The 14,394-nt window shown below is 40.0% G+C and overlaps 1 protein-coding gene across 6 annotated transcripts in view; it reads right to left on the reverse strand.

The window, feature by feature from the left end:
• SCML2 (sex comb on midleg-like 2 (Drosophila)) overlaps window positions 1–14,394 on the reverse strand; it is a 72,571-nt gene that overhangs the window by 7,155 nt on the left and 51,022 nt on the right. For all 6 annotated transcript variants that reach the window (XM_014960464.1, XM_014960465.1, XM_014960463.1 and 3 more), the window contains 4 exons: window positions 10,439–10,574; window positions 8,330–8,533; window positions 3,742–3,924; window positions 2,544–2,657 (listed from right to left, as the gene is read on the reverse strand). In XM_014960464.1, the coding sequence (XP_014815950.1) occupies window positions 2,544–2,657; window positions 3,742–3,924; window positions 8,330–8,533; window positions 10,439–10,574 (637 nt within the window). The remainder of the gene's footprint in view (window positions 1–2,543; window positions 2,658–3,741; window positions 3,925–8,329; window positions 8,534–10,438; window positions 10,575–14,394) is intronic.

The raw sequence follows: 14,394 nt of genomic DNA on the forward strand, positions 1-14,394 counted from the left end.
TTCCCCAAGATACCAGCATTTGAATTTATCTTAGAGTAAATTCTCAATTCACATACACAAGGTGGAAAAGCTGGCGTATTTCCCAGGGCCATCATCTTTTAGAGAAGGTGTTTCTGTTCAGCAGCTACAGCTTCCAATCCACCTCCCTTCCCATCCATCCAGCTTCTCTACAAACAAAAAGCAGCTGCAATCTTGTCAAAAAAGTGTCAACCAGTACGACAGCCGATTCAAAACTGGCGTCTAGCAAGCAGAGCTTTGCAATCCGTGGAGCAACGAATGACACACTTCTCCCACCTCCACATTTTTGAGCAGTTGTGAATGGTGGTATGGAAAAAGACGGGAGGTTCCACTGCAGAATGCCTGAGCTCTGGGTAGATTAATAAAAGGTCAATAAAAGACCTTATGTTTCAAATGTAAGGATGACAGACTCCTTAAACACTGAAGGCCTTAGCAGGAATCGGATGCTGTGCTTTTTTGAAGCTCCTCTGGGAATCAGAAGCCAGTTGTTCTGCCTCATACATAACAGGAATGATGTAATTGGCTGCAGTAGTAAGAACACTCGCTTTTCAGGGGGAGGGAGACTGAGTTATTCCCCCGCCCCCCACTTTATCTTTCATAACTTTAAGAAGAAACTGTTAGTGAGCAGGAAAGACAGCGAGATCTGCAAAATATATCCCTGAGCAGATCAGAGGGAAAATGAGCTGTTTGAAAGACCCCTTCCCACAATTATTCCATTTTGCCTTCAAATGATATTTCAAAACAACTATTTCAAGACAACTATGTCTCAATGGAACCAGAACTTTTTGGGGGCAGGATCTTTCTTGCTAACCAACCCATGACTGACCGCTATAAAATTACCTCCAGATTTTCAGCAGAGGACTTTGCCCTAATGGGAAACACACAACATTAGAAAACACTTTGCCTCTTGAAATGCATAGAGTATTCTCTAAATTCAAGCCTCTGAAACCATGGCAGAACACTTATTTTAATTATTTTTTTATCCAAGTAACTGCACTTTATAATGAATTATTGATCTTAAAATGTATTTGAAGGAGTACACTAACTTCATCTGTAAACAGGATCCATTAGCAAACAAGGATTAAAAAGCAGTATGTGCATGCACATTTACTTTGAGGAAGATTTCTTACAGGATAATGCAGATCTACTCAAACATTTGTTTTGCTCCAACTGAACCAACTTAATTTGAGTATAATTAAGTGCTCCACACTCTTGAGTTACCTACCAGAAATATCTGACTTAGGTGTACAATATATCTGTGGAATTAAGCCAATACTTCTTTTGGAAAGACAAAGAAATCAATAATCAATGCAAATGTATTTCCTGCTGCTGTTATTATATACAGAGGTAAATATGCTACATATATATAAAATAATAACATGTACCATTTAAAATAAACTATCATTTTGAATATTCTAATCTTACATCCTTTTATGCTTCAACTGTAGTCTTATGACCTTTTAACCTGCACAGAAAAACAGATCATTCTGCTCCACTGATGCTAATAGACACAAAATGATGCCAGGATCTCCAAAAAGAAGAAGAAACAAATAATATGAAGGAAGAAGTAACTAAACCCCATCCCGTTTCAAAAAAAACCTTTGGAAACACTGTGCAAATAAATACCTTGCAGCAAAAGAAAGTATGTATGTATCAGATGGGACAAGTCAACATCAACAAGCTGCCATAGGTTAACCAGTTAAGCAGCAAATGCAGAGTAAAAAACCACACATTTTCCTACGTCGCTTTCACTGAGATTTAAACCCAGACGCTTTACTTTACATCTGAGGCAGACTAAGACTAGACATGTGCTCAGTTATTGCAGCTGAGCTGCAGTGCAGGAAAAGGTGCTATTCATCAGTGAGCTAAATCAATCTAACAGCCCGCTGCCACAGGGAGGCTTCGCTGCTCCCCTAGGCACGGCTGCACTTTATTCAACCCTTCCCTGGGCTCATCCCAGTCCACGGTGAGTCAGTCCCAAAAAGTAAACTGCAAAGGACTCTTTGCTTCACCAAAAAGTTTTCTGTGCTTTTGCTCACTGGTTCAGCTTACCACCCGGCTGTGGGGCCTGGAACCCACTGCATGGAGGCAAGGAGAGCAGGAGCAGCACAACTTTCCCTTGCAGCTAGCCACAGACTCAGCTGGATTGTATCATCCAGCTACACCCTTACTCACATAATGGCCCCAGCCTAGAGTTGCTTCCAATTTATCTCCTAACCCATTTCGAGGCAATTGGTTTTCTGCTAAATAGCCATATATGAAGCAGGAAGCTTCATCTGTCACCTATTTGCCTGAGCCCCTTCACAAAAAAGGCTAGCAGGTTTAGGAGAAGAACTGCTGGAACTTGCAGTAGATCTTCCCTAAGTGCAAAATCTGTGCCAGTGATCAATAATTAACATACTTTCACCCTGACCTGTCAAAGGCTAGAGACAAACCAGACACATACGTTGAACTCGATCCTTTTTGACTGGAAATACTGAAACCATAAATTATCCTCATATATAATCCCGACATAATGTAATTACCTTCAGATGGATGAGCATCATTTCTGGGAAGCTTAGGGGAAAGAGGAGCGGTATACGGTGGAGAGTCCTGAGAGTATCGTTTAGCACTCCTGTTTTCAGGTATTTCTTCTTTTGCTGTGAAGAGGAAAAGTCACCACTTATTATTCCAGCATAAAGCCGCTCACGGCAAAAGTTCCAGGGACAAAAGCACCAGCTGTTCACCAGGTTACAGTTCAGTTTCTTGCGTCACACAAACTCAACCATTTTGACACAAACTTTCAAAGCTGAAGTACAGCTTAGTTTATACTGTCATCACCCAACCTACCTTGGAACCTGGCTACTTTTCTGAAGAGTCAAGACTTTCACATGACAGTCAGAATTATAAACATCATTTCTCCATTGGAAAGGGAAAATAAAAGAAAAAAGAATATTTTATTTTCTAAAGCAAAATCCAGAAGACAGAATCAGCTATCAGGAAACTGTGAGGAGGCTTCATACCCAATACAAATTCTCTGAAATTGCCCTGATGTCAAGGTTTTCTCAGTGATGGCTCCTGTTAACCCTTGGGCTGCAACTTGTAATACCAGGCCCTGCAAACGAGCTGGATGGGAGATCTTGCACAAGTCATTTCATTTCCCCCCTACTCTATACTCCCAGTGCAGCAGGAAAAGATACAGGCCTCATACAAGGTATCATAAGCAGCCACAAGCAGAACCCACCTTTTTTACTAGAAGACTGGACTGTATATAGTTGAATGTAAAATTTTTGGAGCCGCCACCGAATAAGGTGATGAAGAGGGGAGAAAGGACTTTTTATTGTTGCGGGAAGGGCCTGAACTCCCTTTCAGGGCAAGCCCCTTCTCATAAGGCAGTAAGTATCTTTTTGTAAGTTTATTTTATGATCCGAACATAAATTTAACAAATGAAATGTGAAGTTTTGAGCTTGTCCTTTTAGAATTATCACAGTGGTACAATACAGATGTTTCCTGGCTCGGCTACAAGGAGGAGTATGCTGAACAAAATGATTTCTGCACATGTGGTATGAGCTATCCCATCCTGTCAAAGCACTACCGCACTGGAACCAATTCACTAAGAACTGAAGCATATTCATTTCCATCAATTCACGTCACAGACAGACAGATTTGAAAGTTACATTTCATAAAAATCACCAGACTTCTCAAAAATATCAGCACTTCAAAATAACAGTTGTCTAACAGTACCTGGTTTGTTCCTATCGTACTCCGTAGGGCCATGTGCACATCCCATGTAAGGGCTGAAAGGCTGGCTACTAAAGAGATTATCACACTGCAGGCTGTGGCAGAGCTTCTCCAAGAAGCGCAGGACAAACGATGCGCTGTTTACAGAAGGAAGATTGATGGCGTGCTTCTCCCCATCAAAGGACGCTGTGAATAAGAAGATTATATCAAACATCCCCCAAGCATCGTGAAGTCGACCAAAACATCATCACTAACTTAAAGGAGAAGACATCCACATTTGATTTAAACCACACAAGAAATGAGAGGAGTAAGCAATCACTCTGGTAAGTTAACAAATTTACATCCAAAACACTGATTTTACCTTCTGTCAGACCATGGCAGTTTAAATTTGCTCCGTGGGAACTTAGTTTAATAAAATAATTTTGGATTCACACCAGCGTAAAAAAACACTGGCAGCTATTCCCTCATCACCAAAACTTATGTGCAATTTCTGTTGTTTGCTTATAAAACAGCAACGTCTCCACCACCTATTTACAGGAGATAACACGGAAAAGACCCTTTTACGTACTTGCTAAAAAAAATTAGCCATTTAAAAAAGAAAAAAAAAAAGATAAGAGAAAGGAAGAAAACAAGTTTAATATTTTTTTTCTCAGTTTCTAACTGAACTGAGCATACATGTGGTAGTGTGCTGGCATCCATTACCACTGAAATTCTGACTACAGAAACTGTTTTGCCATTTGCTATTTTACCACTAGCGAAATCTATCCTCCTGTCAACACTACAGTGGTCAAGCTCCCATTTATTTCAACAGGAGCTAGGTGGCAGAGATACCACAACAGCCACAAATGGATCTGGTGTCTTTTAAACTGAATGATTACAAAGAGCCTGGACATGTGTCTATGTCTTCTACTTGTTGACCTTCTTCCTTGCCCCCCGGAGTGGTGCAGCTGATGGTATTTTACTTTTTAGTGAAAATTAGTAGGATTTTGAAGAGACTCAGTATTACCAATATACGGATAAATAATTATCATTACATTAGCTGAAGCTTTGAGTTATTTCTGCCTAGAAAGACATTACAACAAAGCAGGAACAAACCCGTAACTTAAACTTAGGGCTAGGAAGAAGCGGTGTAAACACCAGCTTTATGCATTAATTTGTCTTCTTGGTTTTCAGCCTGTCATGCAGTTTTCTGTTGTTAACATAAGTTTCCAAATGATAAGTAGAGCTTTAAAGGATCACATTTTGTTGGTAACAGATGCATTTTAAAAAACCCCAGAAAACAGAAATGACAAGAAAGCCTTTATTCACACATTTGAATTAGGGAACATTTCCATACTGTGTTACAAAAGAGACAGATAATATACACAAAACCAAAGAAAACGCCCAAGTTTAGCATATTTTAGGCTTCCTTCAGAAATCAGAAGTGTCAATTACTTACACTGTAGATTGTAAAAAAGCTTCTGATTAGAGTTAATTGAAGTTAACCAGCTAGCATCAACATCATGCTACCTCTCATCTACTTTCACCACAGACTGACCCAATGCAAGTGCTTAAAGAGTCAGTACTGCAGGGACAAATCCCAAACCCACGTGTTTCCATCTCCCATTCATTTTTTTCCAGGCTCCAACGTTCAAATGAAATGCTAATGATTCAGAGTCCCACATGTGGCTCAGACACAAGGTCCTCTACCTCTTATTTGGAGAAGGGGACTCTGAAGGCAAATTTTTGCTTGGAACTCAACCAGTTCTGGAGAGCAAATGGGCTGTGAGACCTAGCACAGCCTGATCTTCTGACAAATTTACTGCAAGGTAGTAGTCAGCCACAGCAAAAATTTAAAATGCTTTATAATAGCCTTACAGGTCTTCTTATATGACCTTAGGGAAATCACTTATTCTCCACGCTTTAATTTCTCATTTTGAAAAGAAGCACTGAAAAGAACAATATTATCTTAAGAGTTGTCAGGAGGGTAAAGCAAGAAACAGCTGAAGCAATGTGACTGCCCCAGCAAGACATACCATGGGAAAAAACCATAAATAAAGACTCAGTGCAAACACAGCTCCCTTGTACTCTGAACACCTGAGGGCAACCATACGAACTCCAACCAAGGGTGTGGGGTCCAGATCCATTGGCTTAACTATCTGCTCTGCTTGGGGACAACGTAAGCCTCTTACTTCCCAGATAAGCGGTAGGTGAAAAAATAAAAAGGAGTGCTTCTGAGGTGCAATAACCTCAACCTTTAATGACAGATAAACAGGAACTGGAGGTTGCGTGTGCAATGCCATCCCCAGGATGAAGACTCATACTCATTTCTTCACCTTCCATTGTATAAGTACATTTTTAATACCAATTCAAGCCAGGAGAAAGGCTGAGCACTAAACTATCAGAGAAATGTGTTTTGTCTGATAGTGAAGAAACTCACCCAAGAGTCTGATTTTAATTCTCTGCTTGATAAGATTTATCTCAACCTCAGTCTATTTCATCCAATCAAACACCATAGTCTCTGCTCTACAAGGAGAGAAAATGGGCCTGACACCACCACCATCATTAGCAGGCTTGCTAATCAAGCCTTTAATTTCCTTTCAGTTATATTTGCTTGAATTGAAACCTTATGCAACAAGCAAAAATAAAATGGTTTGTGCTTTTGTTTGAGTATGAAAAGATGGAAAAATCCGAAATTCAATTCCATTCAAAACAATTATTTTCTTTGGCAGCTGAACCAAAAGAACCCGCTAATTATTCACATGTATTTGAGCAAGATTATTTTATTGATGCCTTCAGCAGCACACACGTTCCTCCTGCAGCAGGTATAATACTCATCATGAAAGATTATTATTCCACAAAAGATTTAAGTTTTCTTTGCTTATTCTCTGCTGCAACTTTTTTTTTTCTTGCCAGTCCAAAAAAAACCCAAACCCTGAACAACAAACCACACTCCAAAACCACTTTCAAAAACTCTACAAGAAAACACTCTCACAATTTCATTCTGTAATTCCTCATTTTATTTTACCACAGCTTTTCTCTTCTTCCTTATTGTTCACATGCACAGCTGGTTGTAATGTGCTACATTAACCTAAGTCACATTTTGTGCTTCTCAAAATACATCACACACAATTTTTTGATGAAATGACAGGGAGTATTCGCTCACTTGCTTCTCAGCAACCTGTTTGACAAGCCAATGAGAAGGCAAAAGCTCAAGAACACCAGAAACCCACTGGGGTTTGTGGCTCGCTGTCACCTGGACCAGGACTCTGCTTTGGGAGCAGGCCACATTGCCAAGTTCTTCAAATCCAGGGCTACAGCGCTGGCTCCTCTGAATCCAGGCCTTGGGGTGAAGCAAGGTGCAGAACTGTAGTTCCTTTTGATACGGAATTTTTTAATGTAAACAAACCAACTCCGTGAAATAATTATTTTCAACTTCTCAGTCACAACTCAGATATGCCCCTGGTCTCTGTTTATCGCAAAGGACTAAATCAATCACAAACAGGACACTCGCAATGCCCATCGCAGTGCATTTTCTTCAAGCAAATTAATTGGTCTGAATTAGGTACAGCAAGGTATTAATAATGTAATAAACTTTCATATATCTTGCAAAAATAAAGCAATATGGGTTTCAAAACCACACACATACAATGCCCTTAAACCTTTACTACACAACAGAGAAGCAGCATCCATTCTGTGAACAAACTCACGGGAAAGCATAAGCAAGGCTTCCTGAAATTCCACTATATGCAGACTGGGGTGCTGCTTTTTAAATATTGTTAGACAGCAAAATCTTTATGAGGATTTAATTCAACCTGTATTCCACTAATCATCTTTCACATCTGGTGTTAACGTAAGGAGATTAAAGTAACACAAAGTCTTTTTATTGCCAGTGATGGAATTATGAATTGACATGCTAACTGCTATATAGAATACTTCCTAGCCTAGAAGGAAAAAAATGTCAAGCAGCAGCTATTCCATTTGAGATATAGAGATAATTTATCTGTAGACCTGTCATTAATATGTAGCAGAAATAAACCTGTTCCATAATAGGGGACATAGGTGGATGAACACTGACTGCTACAGTTCTGGGGAATGGGGGGAGGGAAGAAGCAGCAACTTTAACATGTGGAATCACTTGACTGGAAGCTAAACAGATTAGTTTGAAACTTTTCACCCACTTGGTTAAGGCATTAAGAACACAAACACTATGTATGAGTAAGATTATGCGAATGACTTGAATTAATAAAGCTGATATTTCACTTGCACTTTTACTTGGCAAATGTTTGGCTACAGCTGCTAAATAAGGTGCAAAATCTCTACTTAGCATAAGAATCTAATTGTACTGTGTATATGTAATTTAGCACTGCTATTGCTAAATTCTTATTTTAAAGAATTGTTCAAATCACCCCGGACCCAAAGTGAGATAGATCCCACACCACTCTTAAGAGTAAGAACTACTCTTAATAAAGTAGCTCACAAGTATATATGCTTGACTCTGCTTAAATAGTTACAAAAGCAATATAAACTCACTGTAGCTACTTCAGTTCTGCCCTACCTCAAAGTTCACAACCAAGTGAAAAATAGGAAGAAACAAAGCATCTCCACATACCAGTTATCATTTCACCTCCATGATGGCCAGATTTCAAAAATCCAAAGACTGTTTTAGATTGATAGGCACAGTCCACGCAAGCCTGCACAGCCTGCTGAAGTACCACATTGACAGGACCTGGTCCAAAGTGATCTGGAAGCTGCTGAACCTTCTTCTTATCCAGGTGAGGCCCAGAATTTCCATGCTTGTTGACATAAACACACACTGAAAAAGAACAAGCCATATTTACTGCTGAGGAACTAAGACATGTTTCCAAGTTAGAACTGCAAACTGTCTTTTTAGTTTTAAACTTGAGGAAAAGATATACTGGTCAACTCAAGAAGCTGAACATGCACACATACTTTCCGAACATGCAAAAAGTGCCCCCTCTCTCTTCTATCAAGGTTCTCCTGCCCGAGTCCTAAATCCACTTCGTTCTAGTCTCTAAGGCCCTTCTCTACCCTGCTAACATAACAAAGCTGTCATAATCCCTGCTTATCTTTTATTTTGACTAATAATCCGTTCATACACTAGTTCCAGTAAAGAAAGAACTACTATCAGGTAACTCTGAACTACTCGGAGGCGATTCTGAAAAACTGGCCTTACCAAGTTACTGCCCTAATTTTTCTACTGTTTGAGAAGCTGCAACAAAGACAACCCTATGGTATGTACCTCCCACTGATGCTCATTCTTAAGCGCCAGTATAGGACTAACATTTGCATCTATAATGGTCCTATATGCATCTATAATGGCTATTGAAGGACATCTGTACTACAACATGTACCACTCATGTAGGATTTCCATAAGGCAACTTGGCTTTCTCTGCTAAGTAAAATAAATGTACTCCTCTATAAACACTGTAAGGTGGTTTAAAGCTTAGCACAAAACAATCAAATAGGGCTTTTGAAATTACTTTTTATAGAGACTATGCAAAATGGTCTTTCAAAGGAACGGCAAGCCAGAAAAACATGGGGAAAAAGCTGTAACAGAAGAATTTTTTTCTTCTTAGCCTTGGCTATCACATGACCAGAAATGCACCCAAGATATTATTAGAGCTTAATGAAAAAACATGCTGCTGTGGTGATCCGGCATACAACCTAAACATTCTCTTATACAGAAGAATGCCATATTCTTCTAAACTGTAGTATTATTTGGACTTAGTTAAAAACTTGGGGTTTTAAAAATGAAGTATTTCTATAAGTGTTTTAATGATCTTATGCCTTCATGCATATCTGCTCACTCTCTCATCTCTGCAAATTGGAGGAAACCTATTTGTACAAATAATCAAAGATACAAAGCAGCAAAAATAGTTTTCATGGCATCTTCTGTCTGGGCTCAACAACAACTGCCTCCTGAAAGGTTTATTTTTCTAGGAAACACATACATACTTTCCCCTCATCCATCACTGAAGTTGGGAGTAAGAAGAACCTGACAACTTCTATTGTAAAAACAGTTTCTTAAATGTAAAAAAGCACCCCAAACAACATTATCACAATTTGTGGAGGTTTTAGAAAGTTCTTGAGATTTCAGTTGACAACATACAAATTTGTTCACTACAGGGTTGCAAATTCCTCAACGAGTTAGTTCATTAACTAGCTTATTTCTCTTTTGCCAGCCCTTTTCAAGATATATTTCATTATTTTTCCAAAATAAGTAAACATAAGAGGAAGGAGGAGTGTATTTCCAACTGCCTTTACTTGGTTTAAACAGTCGGAGTTTCTTTTCATGTAAGGCTATAGAGAGACAAAATCTCCATTTTGTTCTATGCAGTACAGCCTGCATGACATCAGAACATCACATAGGTTTTCAGCTACATCTACTCCCATTTCATACATTAAGGACTGGGACAGACATGAAAGAACTGTACAGTTTCCTTCCTCAGGAACAAACTGCCAGGTCCAGCAAATCCATCAAAAGCCCCTGTGCTCCAGCACTTCTTGCTGTAATGCGGGCATCAAAACACTAGTTCTGCAAAGTAACACTGCCACCTACAAATATCTTTAAAAAATAAGGCAGCTGGATAATGATTTACTGTAATAAGTTTGCAGCATATTTGCCATAAAATGACAGTACTTATTTGCTTCAAATGGAAGCCATTTCACACTAAAAACGTCTTTTTTTCTTTTTTACCTGTCGATATAACTGCTGCAGTTGCACCAGACAAACTAATTCCATCTTTAATTATCTGTGTAGTGCCACTGTCCCCCTCAGGAGAGGAATGAGGAGAAGGTGATGCAGGAGTCAGTTGTTCCGGCAAGATTTTTTTCTGTTTAGAGACAAAAAAACAAAAGCCAAAATGTTTAATTTTTTTTTAAAGTACGCAAGATCTTTCTGCTATCTGTTACCACCTTACCGAAGATGTTTAATTTTTTTTTTAAAGTATGCAAGATCTTTCTGCTATCTGTTACCACCTTACCAAAGGTGTGTGGTTCCTTATTACAAAAGTACTACATAGAGCAGAGAAGATGAAGTCCAAGAAAGGAAGACCAGAAACTGTCAGTTCGCATTTACAGCTACTTAAGTAAGGCAGTGGATGATAAATGACTTAAGAAGGAAAGTACCTCTATCTGAAAAGTGGGAAAAGAATGAGCTTTATATACTAATTCATGACCCATCTAAACCTTAGGAAGCATAGAAGAGGTGCTTTGGATTATTTTCTTGTCCATATCCTTCCAATCATCTGGGTTTATCACAACTCAAACCAGTTAGTTGGGCTGTGTATATATATCCATATAAAACCTGAGTCACATTTAGATGTCAATTTTGCAGTGCACCTAGATTTTGCCTCAGCTTGTTTCAAAAGGGACTGAAATTCCCAATAAGTCACTTCTAGGAATTGGTGCTTTACACAAGGTATCAAATTAAACCCGTAGTTATAATCCAGTCACATCGGCTGCCAAAAACCTTTTCCTTTCCCACATCAAACTTATTTGCAGCATATCATATGACAGACAACCAGAGTTGGCAGCACAGAGATTTAGAAATTGGTCAACGTGCATTACCTTCCACCTAAGGAAAGGAGGATTTTGTTGTAATTTGGTTTGAAATGGGGTTTAGAAAAGAAGGAAGGCAGGCATTTCTAATGTACTCTGACATGTTGTGAAAATACATGGAAATAAAAAAAATAATGAATTGGAGAAAAGTTCATCACCTCTCCCTTCACCATTTATTATTCCATGAGAACAGATCATGTTCTCATTCTCTTACCTACTAAAAAAGTTTGGAATATAGGAGATTACCTGAGGTCTTGACACTGCTGAAGGCAGCAGAGACCTGGCTACTCACGTGGTAAGGATTTACTGCTAAAATTGATCTATAGTGAAATGAAAATCCAGTCAAGTTGCTAAGGGAGGCTAAGCCCTTTTACATTTATCACTATTCATCCTTCACCTTTTTAGAAGCAGCATATTTTCCAAATATAATACAAAAAATCGTGTAGAAAGCAATCAAAATTTATACCTTCCTAAAAGCTTAACTTCTTCACAACACCTATAAAGAATAAATTAACTTTCTTCTGAAGTCCAGGGCACGTTAAAAAAATATTTCCGTGCCCTTTACAGTTCAGAGAAGATGAGTTTGGCTAGAGAAACTACTTGACAATATGGCACTGGGTGGAATCGCTATGAACATAAGGAACAGACTGCCAAAGCTTGGCATTGCATTGTGAATGAGACATGGCAGCTCAGGTCAGACACTGAACCAAGCACTGATTTATTACTTGTCAGGAATTGCCTACGTATCTTAACACTGGGTGACAGAAAGGTCTCCCTCCATGCTTAATACAGAGAAGAAAAACGCACTTGGCAAGTTTGAGCTTTTGATCTCAAGTCTGACATTCCTGAAGGTTCCTCTGGAGCAGGGAATCTTTGGAGGCCCAGTTGTCTGTCACCACACTGCAAAATCCAGGTGGTCGAGTTGAGGGGAAAGAGGAGGAAATGGGGAGAAATGTAGACATCAAAACGGGATACAAACGCTGAACTGTAAGACAGAGGAGCTATCCTCCCTCCACACTAACGAGGCTAGCTGGCCATTTCCTACCTTCTTCTTCAGAAGGTGGAAAGAGCACAAGTCTTTCAAACATAGCATGTTATGCTTGCTCAGCCAGGGTTCTCATTTTGCAACCCCAAACTGAGGAGCAGCAAACTGCGACCCCAAAGCCATGTTTTTTCACGAGGCAGGCCACGTTCCCAGCAGGGCTCAGGACATTTGCTTGGTCAGGGTGTCACCGGCTGGCCCCTGCCAGCTGTGAGGGCACACCAGCTCCCTTTGCCTGCAGAGAGCTCCACACAGTCTGGCACCACATGGCCAACTTCACAGGCTTTACCCTGACGCTTAAAACCACTCTTCTTGTGGGGTCAAATGTGTGAGCCATGCTCAGACCAAGGCACTTCCTCAAGAAATTCTGGAAGGAATTCTTTGCGTTGTTACGCAAATTGTACTTTCAAAAATAATGAAAGAGATGTAAGAGCCGTAAAGATATTTCTTCTTCATTATGAGAGAGTAAAACTATACAGTGCAAAGTGAGGGAGACAAACCAAAGACAGAACCCAACATGCATCTCATGCATGACACAACAGCTCAACATTCCTAGCTGTATAAGGAAAGTTAATACCTGCACAATGATAAACATCACAGCATAACAAACATAAAAGGGCAAAGGAAGTCAGACAACTCTACAGTATATCAGGCACAGACCAATCTCCCCAAATACACAGGTTTTGAACTACTACATAGCCAGCTCACACCTGAAGCACAATAACTTAGCCTGAAAAGCTAGAGGGTTTTTTTTTTTGGATCGATCTTAAAAAAGAAAAAAAGAGGCACTTTTAAATCTCTAGGCACATACCACTTGCATTATATTTGCTTATGTATTGTGAGGTGTACAGGCTGTATGGCACTCCATGTCAGATACACCCTGTCTGTGCAGAACTCCCACAAAGCCATTTCCTCTCTTCAGCCTCATGCTAACAGGCGTCACAGTCCAAAGAGGAGCTTGCACATATGTATAACATCCTGGCAATTTAACCATGTACCAAAGCAGTAACAACCTTCCATGGATTCTCAAAAGGAGTTAATTGTTTAAGTTTTTTAATGCAAAAGTTAATGTAGTAAAACTCCAAGACAGATACCAAATTTAGATTCTGCAAAAATCTAACTCTTAGTTGCCTCATCCCACAGATGAAACCAGGAGCGTGCAGAGGTATCTCAGATTCACTGCCTTAAGACAGGGAGTGTCAGCAGTAACCCCCATTCCCCAAGCAAATTCCCCCAAGTACCTCACACAGACCAGGTGCCAAATGCAGCTCTCCAAGCAGATACTTTCAGACACCCAGTGTTCAGAGGCCAGAAGCCTCCTCTACAGGTGAGATGCCTCCAATCATTCTTCAAAGGATTACACAAAGTCTCTCAATTTCTTTTTCATGAGACACAGAGGAACAAAAGTCTTACATGAAAGCGCACATCCTGCCATACCCAAGTACATCCTTAAGATATGAAAATTCGGTGTTCAATGCTGTCCTTTAAAGCCCCCCAGGCTTATGGAGAACACCCCATCCACAAGCTAAGCCTGGATGGGAGCACCCTTCTACTGTTTAATCTATGTTTCTGTGCACTTTTATACACCAGAGATGTGTAAAGCCAGAAGCTAGAGACAAAGCTGGAGGCCACTTGCATCAGTAGCCTACCAGTTTGGATACCTGACTGGAAGGGACAGGCAGCAGAGGAGACAGCACTCGACCCCAGGATCATTTCTAACCTTGTGGTCATCATTTCAACAAAGTGCCTGCTTCCAGTTTTGTGCTAGAGCCTTCTAGGAATGCTCTAATAATGTTGCTTCACTAGCACTTTACACTGACCAGCTCTATCGCTGGAGAGAGACGTCCCACCTGTGCCATTACTCCACTCTTTCCCACACATCACTAGCAATAGATCCCATAGCCCACAGTGACGCAGAGCAGAGGAGAAAAAACCCAAAACTTCAACTTTTCAAAACTTGGGGGGCAGGGCAGTGGAAAAAAACCCACAACCTTAAATTCCAGAAAAAAAAAAACAATGCCCCCCACTCCCCTGTAGGTGCTAGTGCAAAG

This window comes from Calidris pugnax, unplaced genomic scaffold (genome assembly GCF_001431845.1).
Source record: "Calidris pugnax isolate Ruff unplaced genomic scaffold, ASM143184v1 scaffold188, whole genome shotgun sequence".
Lineage (NCBI taxonomy): Eukaryota > Metazoa > Chordata > Aves > Charadriiformes > Scolopacidae > Calidris > Calidris pugnax.